Genomic DNA, 19,164 nt, shown 5'->3' on the forward strand with positions numbered 1-19,164 from the left:
CGTGTGTAAAGTAATCACTTAAACCAGCCTATGACGTTCGTCAGTCCCGTTAATGCACATACTTTCGTATTCTTCTTAATGTTTGATGAGATCTCAAAAAATAAAATAATAAGAAAAAAACTCCAAATAGATTTTTTTAAATTCCTGTTTCATTTATTGCTCTAGCATCAAATTTCAGTCGTAAAGTTTATTAAATTGGACATAGAATGAATGGTGCACTAAATTTAGTTATATCAAATAATACCCTTTCAGCGAAAGCCTAACTGGTACACAATGGAGTCTTGGTTTCAACCCTAATGTATGGAAGTGAACAATCGCTTAAATAAGGGTGAAAGCAGATTGAAAAGTAATCGTTTAGACAAATGTGCGACAAAACGATGTATAATCGATGTTTGAACAGTGATAAAAGGAAAGAATGCAAGGCTAAGATAAGCATAACCGATGAAATTAAGAAAGATGTGTTGAAATAGTTTGTGAAGAAAGAATAGTAAAATTATTTGGAAAATGTGGTTGGTAATAGAAGCAGAGAAAGACCGGCAGTCCTGGTTCTAACCCTAATGTATGGAAATGAAGCATAAAGTTGTCAAAAGAAGGATGAAAGAAGACTGAATACAGTCGAAATGCGTTGTTTCGGACGAATGTGCAGCAAAACGATGTATGATAGATGTTCGAAAGGTGAAATAAGGAAAGAATGCATGGCTGAGATAAGCATTACCAATAAAATTAGGAGGGGTATGTTGAGACGGTTTGGGCATGTGAATCGAGTAATAGAACAATGAATAGTAAAACAAATTTATGCGGCGAATGTGGTTGGTGAAAGAAACAGAGGAAAACTGAGGAACTCTTGGCATCAAACTATTTTAGTTTGCCCATACCATATATGCCAAAACATGTTACTAATTATATTTCAATTTCAAATGATAAACATCTTGATTGTAATCAAAAGTTTAAAACTACAAATGTTTGTATAATTTTTATTTTTATCTTTGTTTCCTTTACCTTTCTTGCTCTAGCATCAAATTGCAGTCGTAAAGTTTATCAAGTATTAGACACAGAGTGAATGGTGCGCTGAATTCAGCTATAGCAAATACATCCCTATCAGCGAAAGCTAAACTGGCAGTACACAGGTTCGAACCCTAATGTATGGAAGTGAACAGTTGGCAAAAGAAGGATAAAACTAGACTGAATGCAGTCGAAATGCATTCTCTCAGATGAATGTGACAAATCGTCGTGGTCGGTCGTAAGACCTGGAATGTGTAGACTTTTATCTTCTTTGTGTAAAAACGAAAAATACTTCATCTTAGTTACACTTAAAAAAAAATATTTGTTTTTTATATCAATAATTTTATTGATATCATAACATAAATAAAGCTGAATGTGGTGAAAGTCTGGGCATTTACAGGGCATACGATCTGACATATATAGGTTGGTTTAAGTGATCACAATAGCGGAAAAAAAATAGGACACACATCTGTAACGAAATATTATCACTTCAACTTTATGTTTTTTTGTGGTCATTTTTTGATTTTTGTGATCATCAAACCAAAATACCAACTATCCACTTTTAGGTGATGATGAAACGCTGGAAGAATGGAATGTACGCCATAGAATTTTTCAAACATTTTATTATTTTTTATAAACGTTTCTTTCTCTAAAGAAGGGACTAAAGATAGCTTTACCGGGGGAAGTCACAAACTCCGTTTGATTTCATCCCCTCTGAATTTCCCTATTGTAAAACGAAGCATTGTTTTGGATATCGTATATACCTACGTATGTATGCACATACATATTTCAATCTTTAAAGTGCTCTCAGATCTTCTGTGTTGAAATGGGCCTCTGGAAAAATCTATGTACGCACGGATACAGTAATTATCACTACTTCGTACCTTTCCTTCAGTATGCTGTATTCACTCTTTAGCACGTTCAAACAATGGTTTCTAATTTACCCTACAAAAATATTGAATCCAAGAACTCTGTTTTTTACCAACCTATTCACAATTATTTTTAAAGAATTCGTTAGCTCGTATTATTCCTTTGTATTATTTTATTCACTTTTGCGCACGTACAAACAATGCTTCTACAGTAGTTTACTTCACAAATATGGTGCATAAAATTTAAAAATTTGTTTTAAATCAACCATTCACAATTAATTAATATATTCACAATTTTTTTTCAAGATTTCTTTAACTCGTATTATTAGTTTGCATTATTTTATTTACTTTTGCGCACGTACAAACAATGCTTCTATAGTAGTTTACCTTACAAATATGGCAAATAAAATGTAAAACTTTGTTTTTATTCAACGTTTAAACAATTTATTTAAATATTCATAATTAGTAATCATGAATTTATTGTCTCAAATATTCCTTTATATTATTTTTTTCACCTTTGCCCACGTACAAGTAATGCTTCTAGTTTACCCTACAAATACATAAAATGTAAAAAAACTTTATGTTAGACAAACTTTTCAAACTTTAAATATCAGTTAGCTCATGTATACGGGCAAACTGTATTAATGCCGTAATATAAATTCATCTTGAAAACATCATACAGTATAAAAATATCTTCATACTTTCATTAAAATATTGACTCTATCATTGCATAAAAAATATTAAAATTGTGTCTTGAACTAGGTATTAAATAAATATACAATTTAATTTCTCGTAATTTTTCAAATTTTCGTACATACTATATCGCTCGTGAACACGCAAGAACAGCGTTTTTTTCTGCACAGGTATATGATATTAAATTTTATAACTCTTCAGATTTCTTAGATTTTCATGGATTATTCATATTTTTATTTATTTTAACATTTCACCCGTGCGGCATAATATTAAAAAAAAATACTGTAAGACTTGTATTTTGAGCCTTCACAAATAATTTCCAATTTTCTTAAGACTTTACTTAATTATATAATTAATAATGATACAAAAAAAATATTCCTCAAACTTTCAAATACCCGTTCTCCATTGGAATCATCCATGATTACTTAAAATAATTATTACATGATATTTCCAAACTGTTAGTTTTACGTTTATGGCTTATGTACCTATTACTTTTACTTTATGTACAGATATATTATTTATAAAATAATTATTTTAAGAAATATCGAGTCCATATGTATCACATATGCTAGTAAAAACAAAGTTTTTTTTATATTATAGATAATTCAATTTTAATCTACAATATCTTAAGAATCTAAACTGTATTTTTAAGATTTGTAAAATACGAGGCTCCAAACAAAAATTGTTTTTTTAATAATGGTGAAAAATACCTTTATTTGCGTAATTTTCTTCTAGTATTCGAATGCAGGAACCCAATGTCGAGTCTAAACTTTTCCAACGACATTTTCTCCAACTATTTGATAGAATTTCTATTGAAAACTGTCACCTTCAGTTAAAATTCGCCGTTTATATATCCCGATCCAGACACTTCTCAGCGGGGCGTCTTTAAAAAGTACCAAATGACACCGGAAATTGAGGAATACGAATAAATTAATTAATTAAACCGGGAGTGAGTGATACATGCGAGTACATAGGTAAATGCTTCCCTAAAATGGTGAGAAGACTTTATGAGATAAGGCATCTAATATATACGAGTAAACCATATAGGTTAGGGTGTCCCTTATTTGGGCAAAAAAAAACGAATTTAAAAACGCATACCGTCATAATTTTTCATACGTCTGTACGATGACCCGTGCCGACGAGGCCCCATGTTCAAAATGTTTACAACATTTTGAGTGTGTTCAAATACTTGTTCACAAAATCTGGATTATCTCCAATTACAGGAATTATTTTCATATATAAAAAATAATATTTCAAAATGTTTTATTATTCTGAAGTGTTATTATTTTGGTATTCTGAAATAATAGCGCAATTAATTGTATTTGAATGGCGACAAAGTGAGTGAATGCCACCGGCTCATTTGTACTCTAACGCAACTTGTATTAATATGTTCCGATACAAATCAGTACGGGTTACGGTATTTAAAATGAGCTGAAATTTGCTGCGCAAGTGTTTAATAGAAAAACGAAAAAAAAAGATCTTATGCATCAAAAAATAATAATTTTGAAAAATAAAGGAGAGTCTAATATAGTTAGTTATTGTATCAGGGAAAACTACATAGTAGCTTTATTATCTGTACATCGTACACGTTAGGAATGGAGTGAACACATCGAATAAAGCTACACGTTGTTTAGTATGCTTACATAGTAACGGTATTGTGTTTGTTGAGGAACAATAGGTTCTTGTAATAATTGAATGTTAGTATACAGTTGTGAGAGCTTACACATCAGAAATGACAATATTGAATGTATGCACATGATATGGATTCATATTAAAATCATTTATGATTATTTTAAGAAAATTTTTATTTCAGAAATGAAGACTCTAAGAAGCATATCTGGCAAGAGTCTACGAGACAGAATAAGATAAGCGAACAACAAGATAAGGGAAATATGCGAGATCGAAGATGTCGCTAGGCGGGGAAGGCAACGAAAGAGACAATGGTATGCGCACGTGAGGAGAATGGAACCATCCAAACTGCCCCACATTGCACTTTACAACCAATCCCAAGGTAGACGACTCCAAGGCATACCACTAAAGAGATTTGACGACAGCTGGGAATCGACATCGCAGGAGGCTAATCCCTCTTTTTTTCTTTCTACATACGTTTTTTTTTTTTATAAATATGCTAAGACTTTCTTTATTATCGTTCGAGAGTAAGTTAATATATTTGTTTATAAAGCAAATAACTATAAATAAAATTTCAGCCTACGTTACATAAACATTATGAAAATTATTTTCATCACTTTCGGATGGCATTTTTCAACGAATATTTTATGAAGTTTATGTATATTTTAGTTCCAAATAAACAACACTTCAAACCATTTAAAATCGCGAGTAAAATATAGTGGACCTATTTAGTATGTCCGCCTCCGTGGTGTAATGGTTACCGTATTTAGCTATCGTGCTACAGGTCTCGGTTCGATTCTCAAGGGGGGGGGTGAAAATAAATATTAGTGATATTTATTTATTCACTCTTATCTTTATTTGATATCACCCTGGCTGGTACTTGAAGCGCAAGAGTCATCACCTTGCCATCATGTAATAAACGATCAAGATAACACTGTGACAATGCGATGCAGTGCCCTATGCACCATTGGATGCGGCTTTAAAATGTTTATTTAATTCAATAATTCACTAGACGAGTGGAATCTCAGCTTAAGGTATATTTCGAATCATTCTGTAAATTAGTGAGTAATACGTTTCCATAATGCTCAGATTTAAATACACATTCATTTAGCTAAACGTATTGGGATTAGGGTACGGAAGATTGTCAAATTTAAGGAGACATTTTAGTTGGTGTAATATATACTGTGATTACGTCGTTCATTGATTAATTCCTTCTCAATTTACTAGGGGTGGATATAACCCCATACACAAGGTTCAACCAAATGCTAATATAGCCGCACCTCGACACGACAGGGATGAAACGCGATATTGAGATCGTGACCGATGTATTTTGTTTCTAATTCCTTGCAAAACAATATGAATATAAAAGTGAAGTTTAGAAGAAAACATTGATATCATAATTTTTATTTATTGTTTCGGCATTAACTTTGTGGTAAGACATGTTACAATGATTAAAGAAAACACTTGTTTTATACCACTTGAGTTTTAGGTGAAGGTCAAAGGTGAAGAATTTTGAAAAAATATTTTATTTAATAAATTCTAATAATAATTTATTAAATAATATATTGTTTCAAAATTCTTAACCTTTGCTTTCCATTTTTCCTTTGTTTTCAAACTCCGCCCCTTGACTAACCGCCTTCCCCTAACTTTCCCCTCTCCTTATTTATAGAACAATTTTATATTTTATATTTAAGTTATTATACAGACCTGAATGATGGAAGTTTAACTTCTGAAACATGTAGTCTTTAATAAAACTCAAGTGGTATAAAACAAGTGTTTTCTTTAATCATTGAAATCATAATTTATTAAAGCAGTTTTTTTAACCTATCCAACAAAATTATTACATTCAAAATTATAAGTCCGTAATGAAGAAACCATTTTTGAAAAATCAGCAATAATTCTTCAACTATTGAAGGGTAATAAATATTTGGATATAAAGAAAAATTCATATTTGAGTTTCCAAAATTATTTAGGATTTTTAGTAGTGTGTGGATGTTTTTGGTGAGAGTATTTTAATGTTTTTAATGTTTTTTAATTAAAATAAACCCTGATAATGACAAGGTTTTTGTCGAAACCGGTATGTTAAATTGTATTAATAAAAATTAGTTAAAACTAAGTTTTTTAATTTTATAAAGCTTCCAAAATTATTTTTCAATAACAAACTCCAACTCAGAACAATTCTAAATATTCCAACCTCTGCCACATCCATGCATCTCCTCATACATACCCGATTCACATACCCAAATCATCTCAAAACACCATTCATAACTTTATATTTTATAAAGTAATTTTATTTATTGTTTCGGAATTCACTTTGACATGGTTAAATTGTAAATGAAAACACTTGTTTTTACCACTTGAGTACTCAAGTGGTAAAAAACAAATATTTTCATTTACAATTTAATTACAAAGTATGTTATGTCGATCACAATATATGGTACTAAGTAAAATATATTTTTGTTTCCGTAGAACAGGGCTACTTGAACTTTGATGTGTTACTTGAGCCCAGTACAAAAAATATTTAGATCTGTATTTGGTCTACAATAATGAACGTATTGACATGATTCATTGTTTCCATGACAGGTGACACTTTTTGTCACGGTACGTTCATTATTGTAGACCAAATACAGATTTAATTTTTTTGTACTGGGCTCAAGTAGCCCCGTTCTACGGTACCGCTTTACCTCTTCAAAAATGAAGTATGGCATATTTTGTTTTATTATTTTTCTTCTTCTAACCCTTATCCGCATGCAATGGTGCATATGACACTAAATTGCATCGAAGCAGTGTTACCTTGGTCGTTAATTACACGAAGGCAAGGTGACCAGTCTGGCGCTCAGGCTCCAGACTAAGGTGATAAGAAATAAATATTAGAGTGTAAAATCGCTAATTTTTATTTTGACTTAACCTTAAAATCAAACCGGGACCTCTATGACGGTAGCCAAACGCGCTAACCACTACACTATGGAGGGGAGAAAAACAATAGACACGAAGTTATCACAATATACTTAGTCAAATATATTTTGCCACTAGTGTACCTCTCCAAAAAAGGAATTAACTCTTATAGTATGTATAACACTCTCCTTATCATTCATCGTTTACTTTGTGTCACTTTAAAAAATAATTTAAATTAAATAAAAAAAATGATAATAACAAGATATATGCATATTCAATGATTATAAAGAATGTCAAATATTTTTAATAACTAAATATTTATTAAAATAGATATAATATTAAAATAAGTGGTATTACACAAAGTAGATGATGAATGATAAGCAAAGTGTTTTATTACCATACCACAGTATATTTAATATTCTCTTTAAAAAATTGCTTGTAGTTTTATATGAGAAATAGGACAATAAAATATAATTTAAGTTAAAATATCTTCACAAGTCTGTTGTATTAATAATAAAGGCTAAAATAAATATAGTGAATCCGTGCCTGCCCCAGCAACAGATAATACCGGGGTGAGATTAATCTAGCGCCTATTTAACGTTTCGTTGGCCACCCTGACGCGTTTATAAACATATTATACAGATTTATCTTTCTAATCCACAGATCAAAGTGCTTGTTTAAAGACATTTCATTTCCATACATCTGGGATGTGTTCTCCCGAGTCTAGCCCCTAAATATAGACTCGAGATAGGGTCTAAGTGTCTAAATACGGAAATATTCGAAGTCGCTCACAACCTCGTTTTATGAATATGACTGTACCTGCGTTAGTACATTGTTTATAGTATTACTAGCTCTACCCGGTCACGCACTGCTGTGGCTGAGTCTGGTTGAATGGAAAATAAATAAAATAGAAAGCAGAGATTTATAATATGCTTGATTTCACAAGTATGCAATTGAAAACATTGAAAATGCGTAGTGACAGCAGGTGTCAAGAAGCGTGCTGTCCGCCGTGAGCAATGTTAAGTAGTAAGTGTATTGCTGTTACTTTCAACAGATGGCGCAGCCATTGCGATAACAAATAACTATTTTTATATGTTTTTACTTATCACATGCATTTTTCAGCATAAAAACATACTTGTATTCCAATGCCATGTCGAATTAAAATTTCAAAGCAGTCGGTAAATAACTTTAGGGGATTTAAAATTTGGAACAAACGAATATATTATTTTTTATCAATATGTATAACATGTTCGAAAAACCACACATAAAAGACTTTTAGTAAATTTTAAATCCTTTTTTAAATTTTTTTATGTTATGTACACAAAAAAGTTACCGGTGAAAAATCATTAAATTATATGCAAACTTGGTTTTAAAGACAGATTTTTATTAAATAATTTTAACAATTAAACAAAAAAATTATTAAATATTTATGCAAATTACAAATTGCTGATAATAAGAAAAATTGTGTCGAGAGACGTCTGGCTTCCCGCGCAGCCGGTCACGTAGCGAAATCAATATTTGCGAGTACCCCCTTAAAGCAACCATTAACGTTGCAGATAGTTCGCAAAGTGAGTATCCGCCTTAATGTGTGCGATTCGAGATTAAGACAAGCAAAGTAAGCAAACAATTTTTCCCTGGGTTCCTTTTCTTCCGGCTGAAAAATGCAGCGGGCGAATGAAAAGGTTAACTCTAGACTGGCAGACTTATGGCCGGCGGTAACTTGAATGGCGAACCCTTTAATGGCGGCATTACAAAGTCATTAAAGGCGCACAAGACCAGTATAAACTATTAGCCGAGCAATTTTACACCGGCATGCGGGGATGGCCGCGATATTTACGGAACATTAGCGCCGCGGCGGATAAATATGTAAACATCGCGTATTATTTGTAGAGAAAAGGTTAGCGCTCTAAAACAGAAACGTTGGCGATCTTAGTACGAGATAAACGTATTTATTCTTTCGATTTGCGAGAAACGAAAATATGCGTAATTTAATACGTAGGTTCAAAAATCCACCTCAACTCTGTACATACATGTATAATACATATTAACACAATTATTAACACAGTACAGTCTAGAGAAAACAACATTTTACACCAATAGGCAAATTAGGTATGTATATACCCGTGATAGATGTTTTTACCTGTTACAGATGGAAACATGTTTTTTTAACGCATTTTTATCATAATAGCAGCGTCATCTGTTTAACGTCACAGAACACACACGCAATACTTAAAATTGCTTGTGGCGGACAGCGTGCTTCTTAACGTACGCTGTCACTAAGCATTTTCAATATTTTTGATCGCATTGTTGTTTCATATTTAGATTATTAATATTTTCATCGCCATATCACCGTAATATGAAATATAATAAAAATGTATGTTTTCCATATTTTTTATCATTTAATGATTCACTAAATCACGGTAGCGAGCTGCCGGATTCAGCTAAAACAAAATTGAAATAGAATAAACTCGACTTACTTACATGAAGGTAAGGAGTGATCACCTTGCCTTCATGTAAGTAACGATCAAGATGCAGTTAAAGCTGCAAAAAAGATGCAAAAATAAAAATAAACTCTATCGCAAGATATGCAACGATCTTAATTCGTAAATGTTGAACAGGTTCATATTTCAAACTGTTAATTATTGACCCTAATATATCGCTCACTTCTTTCAATAACGTCAAATATAAAAAAAAACTTGATTATTCGGGAGATCGTTTTTAAAGTTTAAGAATATAATAAAATGTATTAAAAATAAATATCAAGTCACTACATAATTGAACTTTTTACTGCGCAACAGATCTTTTTTGGTAAAACCTGAAGGTTTTTTCTTCATTTGAAAAATATTTAGTTTATTTTAAAAAAATAATAAAACAATACTTTCTCTTCAAAATGCAAAAACAGCACTTTCTGCCCTGTAGCGGGTAAATATTAAGTTAAAAATATGCTGCTTTTGCGGGGGTAAAGTACATTTTCTGGGTATTCCGAAAACATGCACAACTGAAAATTGACGATTTTTGAAATATGACGTTGTTGAAAGGAGTGAGCGATATGTATTATATAATATATTGAAAGTAAGACAGATTGCATGACATCAGACAAAGCGTTTTGTGTGTCTTCCAACAAGTGTAGTCGTGTGGTTGGTTACACGAGAGGATGAGCGGGAACTAGTGATGTAGAAGCGAACTACTCCAAGCTCCAGAAGGAGTCGTTTAACTTCACGACTCGACAAAGTTACTTTGTTTACTCTTCAACATTGTTTAAATTGAATCTTGAGAATTGTTCAAAAGTAGAACTTAAATGTTAATTGAGAACTCTACAGAATTAATTTGAATGTCATTTATCCAATGAGATACGCACGTTTTTGTATTTAAAAAATATAGTTGTAGAAAAAGGCTTTTTTACTGTTTATTTCAGAAAAGAACTACATTTTTTCAAATATGAAAAACAGGTTATTCTAAATCAAAGAGAAAAATAAAAGAGATTTGTCGAATTACTTATTTATAAGGTATAGTACCCACTATAATCTACGAATTAAAACTGATCACTTATATTTTTTCATTGATTTGGAACTGAAGTTTTTTATTAAAAATAATAAATATGCAAATGAAATGAATAAACACGAGAAAAATTCAATTACCCCAATGGGTTGTCTTATCTCGTAACTGAATTCAAACAATAATAAAAATATAACATCAATATTTTTTAGAAATTAATTTGTGAAAATAGCAATGGTTACTGTCCGTTCATATTTATTTTACCTCTAATTTATTTATAAATTTCTTTAATTTATTTTATTTTATAAGTATATGTTCATATTTATTTGACTTTATACATATTTATTTTATTTATATTCATATTTATTTTACCTCTAATTTATATTTAGTTAGCAAACATAACAACTAGAGGTAAAATAACTGTACGTACAATAAATTATTACTTAGAGAAATGATTTTTTTTTAAATAACTACACACTTCGGAAATCGAACCCAAAACCTTCAAATGTTGCGTTCGCTTCTCCTTTGAAGATTTTCCAAACTAATTTAGTCCACTAACACTACGAGGGAAGCATTACGATTGTTAGATTGATTGAAACGCTTAGCTTTTTGAAAAAAAATAGCTCGTGTAATTTTATATTAACTTGTAAAAGGAGTTTGGAAAGCTTAATGGTAAACAAGGATGAAAGTTTTGAATGAAGTGAGTAAAAATTGCACAGTTGGAAGACCAATCTACGAAATATACTGAAAAAAGGGTCATTGGGAGTAGTGATGTCGAATATTAGAATCAAACAAGTAGCAAGGCAGGTGGGCTTACTGTCGCCATTGATATTTAATGTTTACGACGAAAAAAACACAAATATGTTATTTGTTTCATTGAAAAACAGAGGGATGGGCAAAAACTTTATGGATTAGTTTATTAGATTTGTAGACAATCTCCATTAAACACTCCAGTAAAGCTTTAATATTCAGTTTAATAAAACAAAAGACAAAAGTATTTATTAGTTTAGACAAAATTCTCTCCGAACCTACTATAATTAGACCAGTATAGCTAGTAAACAGTTTTAAATATTTAGGAAGCACAATCAGGGAGGAGGATACGCTAGTGAAATACAGACAAGAATGGGTGTGGCTATATAGGCATTTCATAAGAAAAAAAAATCAATTTTCACTGCCTGAATAACAAAAAAATATCAAGACTTGTGTCATGAGTATAGTATTCTCACCATCAGCAAAACCTAGACGATCACTAAGAGGGTAGAAAAAGAACACAAGTGTTTGTTGCAGAAAGGTGGAAAGAGTTATTTGGATGGAAAGATTGACAAACTAAGATGTTTTAAAAAACGAGAAAAAATAACTTTGAAACAATAGAATAGTGGAAATTATCGGATATATCCTGTGTCACGTGCGCTTTATCATTACCACAATAGAGAAGAAAATAGAAGGAAAACGAGAAGGGGAAGAACAGTAAGAAGTTATGAGGAGTAGATAATAAAGAACACCGGCAATATATTAAAAACCTGTATTTGTACAGAGAACAGTGAAGAATACTGAACGGGCAAGAGCCTACCTCTCAAACTTAAAGAGAGAGAGAGATGAAAAAAAATAAGAAAACATTTGAAAAATTGTAGCCGTATCCCTTTTTTTGAATAAACAACAAAAAACGCTTTTAAAAAAAAATTGCATCGCCCGAACAGGGACTTGAACCCTGGACCCTTGGATTAAAAGTCCAATGCTCTACCGACTGAGCTATCCGGGCAGTTATAAGGGGCGTCTCAGAAGGCTATCCGCTTTTTCATTGCTCTTTAAAAGTGACGTCACAATACTTAATTTATTTATTATCTGGGATAGTAACATAGTGATATTACATATTAATTTATCTTTAAATTATTTAATTTCGATTATTTAAGTTCACATGTTGACCTTTGACTACTCGCCGCTAAAGTAATATGGCGCTAATAAACTAGCGAAGACTTCAACCATTCTATAAAATGTCGACAAAAAAATAAGGAAATACTTAAGTACTTTTATATTTTATATTTATTTTAAATATATTTTATATTACCTTAAGTATATAACCTTCCTCAAATGTTTGTTTTATTAATGACCTCGTAATTTCACCAAATACAATTTAGGATTACATAAATTTGTAACGCATATTAATGATGAGTTTGATAATATTACTAATAGATGGCGCTTTGCTTAATATTGATATTTTCTTCGAGTTATTTAATATGGTTGGAGGAAAAACACTGGCTCTCAAACGCATCTTTGAAACATAGAGCTTGAGGTTTTTTTTTTTAAATGACTGCTAAAAATATTATTAATGTTTTGATTTACATATGTTTTTTTTATATTTTTTAGTCGTTATTTTACTTAGTTAATAACACCATTTCATTTTAAATTTAAACCCCATATAAAACAAATGCAAGTAATTAAGTTTACAAAAAATCTAACAAAGATTAAGAAAAATAAATTGACTTTTCGGGTACGTTAGTCTGAGTATATATATATCAATATATATATATATATATATATATATATATATATATATATATATATATATATATATATATATATATATATATATATATATATATATATATATATATATATATATATATATAAAATATATATACATATATATATATTTATAAATATATATATATATATATATATATATATATATATATATATATATATATATATATATATATATATATATATATATATATATAAAAATATATATACATATATATATATTTATAAATATATATATATATATATATATATATATATATATATATATATATATATATATATATATATATATATATATATATATATATATATATATATATATATATATATATATATATATATATATATATATATATATATATATTATATATATATATATATATATATATATATATATATATATATATATATAAATATATATATATATATATATATATATATATATATATATATATATATATATATATATATATATAATATATATATATATATATATATATATATATATATATATATATATATATATATATATATATATATATATATATATATATATATATATATATATATATTTATATAAATATATATATATATATATATATATATATATTTATATATATATATATATATATATATATATATATATATATATATATATATATATATATATATATATATATATATATATATATATATATATATATATATATATATATATATATATATATATATATATATATATATATATATATATATATATAAATAAAAACGTCATTTTTATATTGCGAATGCCTTAAGATTTTATTTACGAAACATTCAGATTATTCAAACATTATAACGCTAAAAGTGAAATGTAAATCAATTAACCAACCTCCACGTGAGATCAGTATGATTCCAGACCGCTCCCTGCTGAACAAATCTTCGCCTTCTCGACTCTTGCCCGCCACTCGGTTGGTCAGGAAGACCGCAGCGAGGCCGCCTCAACAGTTGTTTAGTTGCTGTGTCAATTTCTCCGGTAACTGGGATATTACCAAACCTCTGAGGGAAAAAATAAATACTTTTATTAAACTCAAAAACATACGTACATATTTTAACATAAAACACAAAAATGTCCAGTACAAAATATGACTACAGAATTTACAATAAATAATGGAACTATAAACTAATTTTGAAAACGTTTGAATATTTATTTCATGAATAAATATTTTACAACGGGCAACAATCTAAATGTAATATTATAAAATAAGACGTGTAAAAACATTTTTTTTAAAACGTTTTTCTTTTATCTACCAATGCATTTTTGTCTACCCATGCGTATTTTAATATTTTTTTGTTTTGATTGAAGACAAAATAATAATGCTAAAGTGAAATATTTACATATACATATATGTATTTCTATTTTTTTTACATTCCTTACTATATTATACCGAAAGTACTTAAGTATTCATAGCATTTTATTAGAACATTCAGTATCATCATAATAGTTTATTATTTTTATTATTTTTTACCTGTAATTCTTCAATAGCTTCTTTGAGTTGGTGTTCAGTTCTAAGGTTTCCCGCTTCTGAGTTACTTTGCGGGAGGTATCCAAAATTTGAAAGATAGTTTTGCTGTAACAAAAGAAAAAATAATAAATTAGTACAATTTAGAAAAAAATGCATACAAATTCAATTAAATTTTAAGCTTTGAGAATCCCACCCAGTCCTCGAAATTTTACATCAGATCTATAATATATATATTCGAGGCCCCGCCCATGCCTTCGATAGCTCAGTTGGTAGAGCGGTGGACTGTAGAGGAAATTTAACTGTCATCCATAGGTCGCTGGTTCAAATCCGGCTCGAAGGAATTTTTTTGAAAAAAAAATCCTTTCATAACATTCTTTAAAGTAACATCTTACATATGTATGAAGCAAATGAGTATATTATTTATTGTTTCAAAAATAGATTCAGTAATATTAAAGGTATTATCTAGAAAGTCATTATTTTATTTGGTAGGCCAAATGATTAAAAATCGAGTATTTGAGACATTTGAAGAAAAAAATATGCAATTGATTTTTTTAGTTGTAAATAAACAATAAGATACCGCGCGTTGTGTAAGTAATTTTTTAATGTTTCACTTCTATCACGTGCATTTAAAATCAAATTTAGGTGGCACCGAACTTTTTTTTATTTGGGGTAAGTAGTCTTCTTCAATATTGAAGGTTCGTTTAAAATAAAGCTAGATGGTCCTATGCATAAAATATTGTACAAATATTATATGTGTAGTAGTGTGTTTGACTATTTTAATTAGTTGGTTCTGTTTATGAGCGGTGACGTTTTACAGCAGATGGTTTTTTTCTGATTGACGGTTGTTCTGACGACGCAATCGTTTACCGATCAATTGAATTCCTTATATGGAATCTATGTTACTTTGAATCCAAAATATAAGGAATGATGTGGTCCCTAAAAAAAGTATGTTGGAATGCGAATACAAAAACTAAAAGATCACGGAGCCATCAAAAATCAGATATAAGTGTCTAGTTTCTGACTAATGTTCGAAAAATATTTACCCTGTTGGAATGTTAAATATTTACAAAATAAAACGAGCCCTATTGTGGCATTTACAGAAGCTAATTTTAATGTGCTTGAAACTAAATTCTCGGTCTATTTTTATCTAACAACCCTTGAAAGGGGAGAAGATTTGTAGTATTCTGATTTAGAATTTGAGTTGTCAAACAAAATAAGTGATCGTTTCCACTTGGTTTCTTGGCAGCTTTTGACATTCGAGTATATTTATTTGGGTAATATAAATGATGATAATACTTGTATTTTTCATTGCTCTAAATGTCAACCCTTAATCCCGACGACTTTACGAGAATATTTGATATTTTAAAGATACTAACAAATTTCATTCGTCAATATGTATTTTCAATTCAGACTGTAATTTGTAAATACAGTTACAATTTACTGATTAATAAATAAATTAACAAGTTACTGATTTTAATCTTTACCTATATGTGAGCCAGGATATACTATTAGATAATTATAAATATATTATAAACCCTGGTTTAAATATTATAATACCGACTGAGCTATCGAAGTATGCTGAATATGCTGAATCCCAATCCACCTTCTCTTCAGCCTTCCAAATTCGCCATCATTATTTATTGAAGAAATTGATACTGGCTTTGTCTTATAATGTATCCCAGGTACAATTAATTTTCAAGTTTGATCAAGGTCAGTCATAAGAGCAAAAGTTATCTAAATAATTATAATGAAGAGATTAACGTAGATTGATAATAACCGCCATAGAAATTATTAGTGCGCATCTTTCTTCTTCTTCTTTTAATTTTTATCCTTGCGCATTAGTAAATATGGCACTGCATCGTATAGACGCTGTGTTATCTTAATCGTTAATTTCATTAAGACACATTAAAGGTGATCAAGCATGAACTCGAGCTACCAGTCCAGGGTGATATAAAATCAATATTATAGTGAAAAATCACTAATGTTTATTTTCACAACACTAAGAATTGACCTGGGACCTCCAGTACGGTAGCTAAACAAAAAATTACAACTACTTCAATCGATACCACATAACTTCTTCAATTACATTTATGGGACTTGAAAGAGGTGTTTTTTACAAGAAATTAGATTAATTTCAATACTTGATTCGGCTGTCACTTTGTAGTAAAATCTATCAATTTTTCATTAAAGTTTTACTTAGTGAATACCATTATTTCTTAAAATCAATTGTGGAACGTGTTTCGATGCATTCCGCATCATACGGTGTTTGAAAATGATGCGGAAAGCATCAAAACACGTGTCATAATGGATTTTAAGAAATTGTGATATTTACTAAGTAAAACTTTACTTAATTTGATATTTAATAAGTAAAAACTTTGCTTTACTCCCTTCCTCACACACACACTCCCACTCTTTTTTTCTCTTGGTGTTTTTGATCAGGTACAAAAGGTACAGTTGAAGGCAAGCGGGCAAGAGGACGGTCTCCAACAAGATGGACAGACCAAATAAAGGAATTAACCGGATCCTCGCTAAACGCTGCCATCAAGTTGGCCCAGGACCGGGAAGAATGGAGAGGACTTGTGCACCAAGTGCCTGACATTCCAGAAGACCACGACGCTCAGCATTGAGCAAGAAGATGAAGAAGAAGATAACATAAATGTGGAATTGTGTAATTGGATTTTTTTTATTAATGAAACTATTTTTTTTATTATATAGTTGTACTAAATGTAAAGCTATTCAACAAAAAAAACTTAAATTAACACGTTTTCACTGTCATACGACAGAAAAAGTGAAGCAGAGAAAGAAACAGGCACAAATATTTGTTTATCCATATATTATATTTATGTATATATATTAAGGAAAAATCTGGACATGTCCCCTGGCGTGGAACGTGACATAAACAAAAGCCCTTAAATTGGCTTAAAGCAACGCAAAGGGGGAAGAGCCCTTCGGAAAGCTCTCGGGAAGCAGAGAATACAAGATGCAAGGGACTGAACCATTAATAACAATCTGGAAAAAGGATGACACAAAACAGACTGAGTACATGTTGTACCTATTGCCAAGTCTGACCCGGGAAGTCGGAATACAAACCAGAAATGCTTCATTATGGCCCAACATACAAGAAATCGCAACTTAATTTTATATGCGAGTGTTTTTGCCTAGAATTTTCACTCATGAATTACATGAAATTATAGTAACTTTAAACATAAAGAGTAAATCCACTCACGAGTAGGCATGGGCTATGAAACTTATAAAGTTGAAGCCTGAGTAATAACTAACAGGCAGAGAGAATAGAACGCCACACCACTCTGTCTTTGCAAACATTCTTCGCCTCTTCCACGTTCATGCATCTCCTCATACATAAGCCTGAGTAGGGACATGATAAGCGGTGTTGCATAAGCCGTAGTTAGATTTCAGTCACTTGGACGTTAGGGAATTAAAAAAAATCTTTTATTTAAACCCAGGTAATTGATTTATTTTTAAATACCGTTGTTGTATTGAAAAATATTTTTTCTTCTAAATAAATATATGGTTTTCAATAGAAAACAGTTACTGAAAGGGAAAGAGTTAAAAAAAGAATTGTAAAAACATTTTTTCAATATGTTTTCTAAAAAAAAGTTTCATTCAAACGTAAACATTTTTTAATCGTGCGCAGAGACGACGACCGGCTTCGAGCACTGCCGATTGCATATTGCTTGCGAGTTCCCCCTTAAACTTTAGATCCTCGAGAATGAACAAACTAGTTATTGATTGGGATATTTCCACTTGGATGTGTGGAAGTGAAGCATGGAGTTGGCAAAAAAGGGTGAAAGTAGACTGAATCCAGTCGAAATGCGTTCTCTCAGATGTGCGGCTAAACGATGTATGACAGATGTTCGAATGGTGAAATAAGGAAAGAATGCAAAGGGGAGATAAGCATTATCGATAAAATTAAGAATGGTGTTGACATGATTTCAACAACGAGTGAGTTAGGAAAGAGCGTAAACACGGTGGAAAACTTGGCATGATCAGGTATGTCAAATACTTGAATGCGGCCACGTCATGAGCCGAAATAATCGGCGAGTATGTATGAGGAAATGCATGAATGTGGAAGAGGCGAATTATGTTTAAAGGAGAAAAAAAAAAAAAAAAAGTGGTGTTCTATTCTCTTTGCCTACTCTTGCGGGGAAGCGGCGTGATGGTTCGCTAGTTAGTTACTTACATCCATACTTATTTATTTTTGCATATTTTTTAATATCCATACAACCCTTTAATAAGATTAAAACCGCTCGCAAACTAGTAACTTTTCCAAGAAAAATGCAGCTTTTAAAATCTGAACACATGGAAAAGTTGCTTCAATTAAAAATCATCCTCGGGCGATTCACCGTAAGAAAAGGTGTATTCTATTTTTGTGATAAAAATAATTGCTTGAATTTTCATGCAATTTTTTCGAGCAACTATTTAGTCGTTAGTGGGTGAGCGCTCTAAACCTCTTCATAATGGTGTAATTAATTAAGTCTGTTCTTCAAGAATCTCTCTCAGTCTTAAGAATACAT

General features: G+C 30.3%; 1 protein-coding gene and 2 non-coding genes across 10 annotated transcripts in view; 1 reads left to right on the forward strand and 2 right to left on the reverse strand.

The window, feature by feature from the left end:
- Positions 1 to 19,164, reverse strand: part of LOC148312788 (matrix metalloproteinase-2-like) — a 440,260-nt gene that overhangs the window by 291,993 nt on the left and 129,103 nt on the right. For all 8 annotated transcript variants that reach the window (XM_088273051.1, XM_088273042.1, XM_088272992.1 and 5 more), the window contains 2 exons: positions 14,633 to 14,734; positions 13,996 to 14,162 (listed from right to left, as the gene is read on the reverse strand). In XM_088273051.1, the coding sequence (XP_088129177.1) occupies positions 13,996 to 14,162; positions 14,633 to 14,734 (269 nt within the window). The remainder of the gene's footprint in view (positions 1 to 13,995; positions 14,163 to 14,632; positions 14,735 to 19,164) is intronic.
- TRNAK-UUU (transfer RNA lysine (anticodon UUU)) lies at positions 12,270 to 12,342 on the reverse strand. Its single transcript has one exon. It is a non-coding gene; the product is annotated as a tRNA-Lys (tRNA).
- Positions 14,881 to 14,969, forward strand: TRNAY-GUA (transfer RNA tyrosine (anticodon GUA)). The gene is given in 2 exon segments: positions 14,881 to 14,917; positions 14,934 to 14,969. It is a non-coding gene; the product is annotated as a tRNA-Tyr (tRNA).

The sequence above is a fragment of the Brachycentrus maculatus genome, unplaced genomic scaffold, assembly GCF_059751285.1.
Source record: "Brachycentrus maculatus isolate JH-2025_06_01 unplaced genomic scaffold, ASM5975128v1 h1tg000032l, whole genome shotgun sequence".
In the NCBI taxonomy this organism is placed as follows: domain Eukaryota; kingdom Metazoa; phylum Arthropoda; class Insecta; order Trichoptera; family Brachycentridae; genus Brachycentrus; species Brachycentrus maculatus.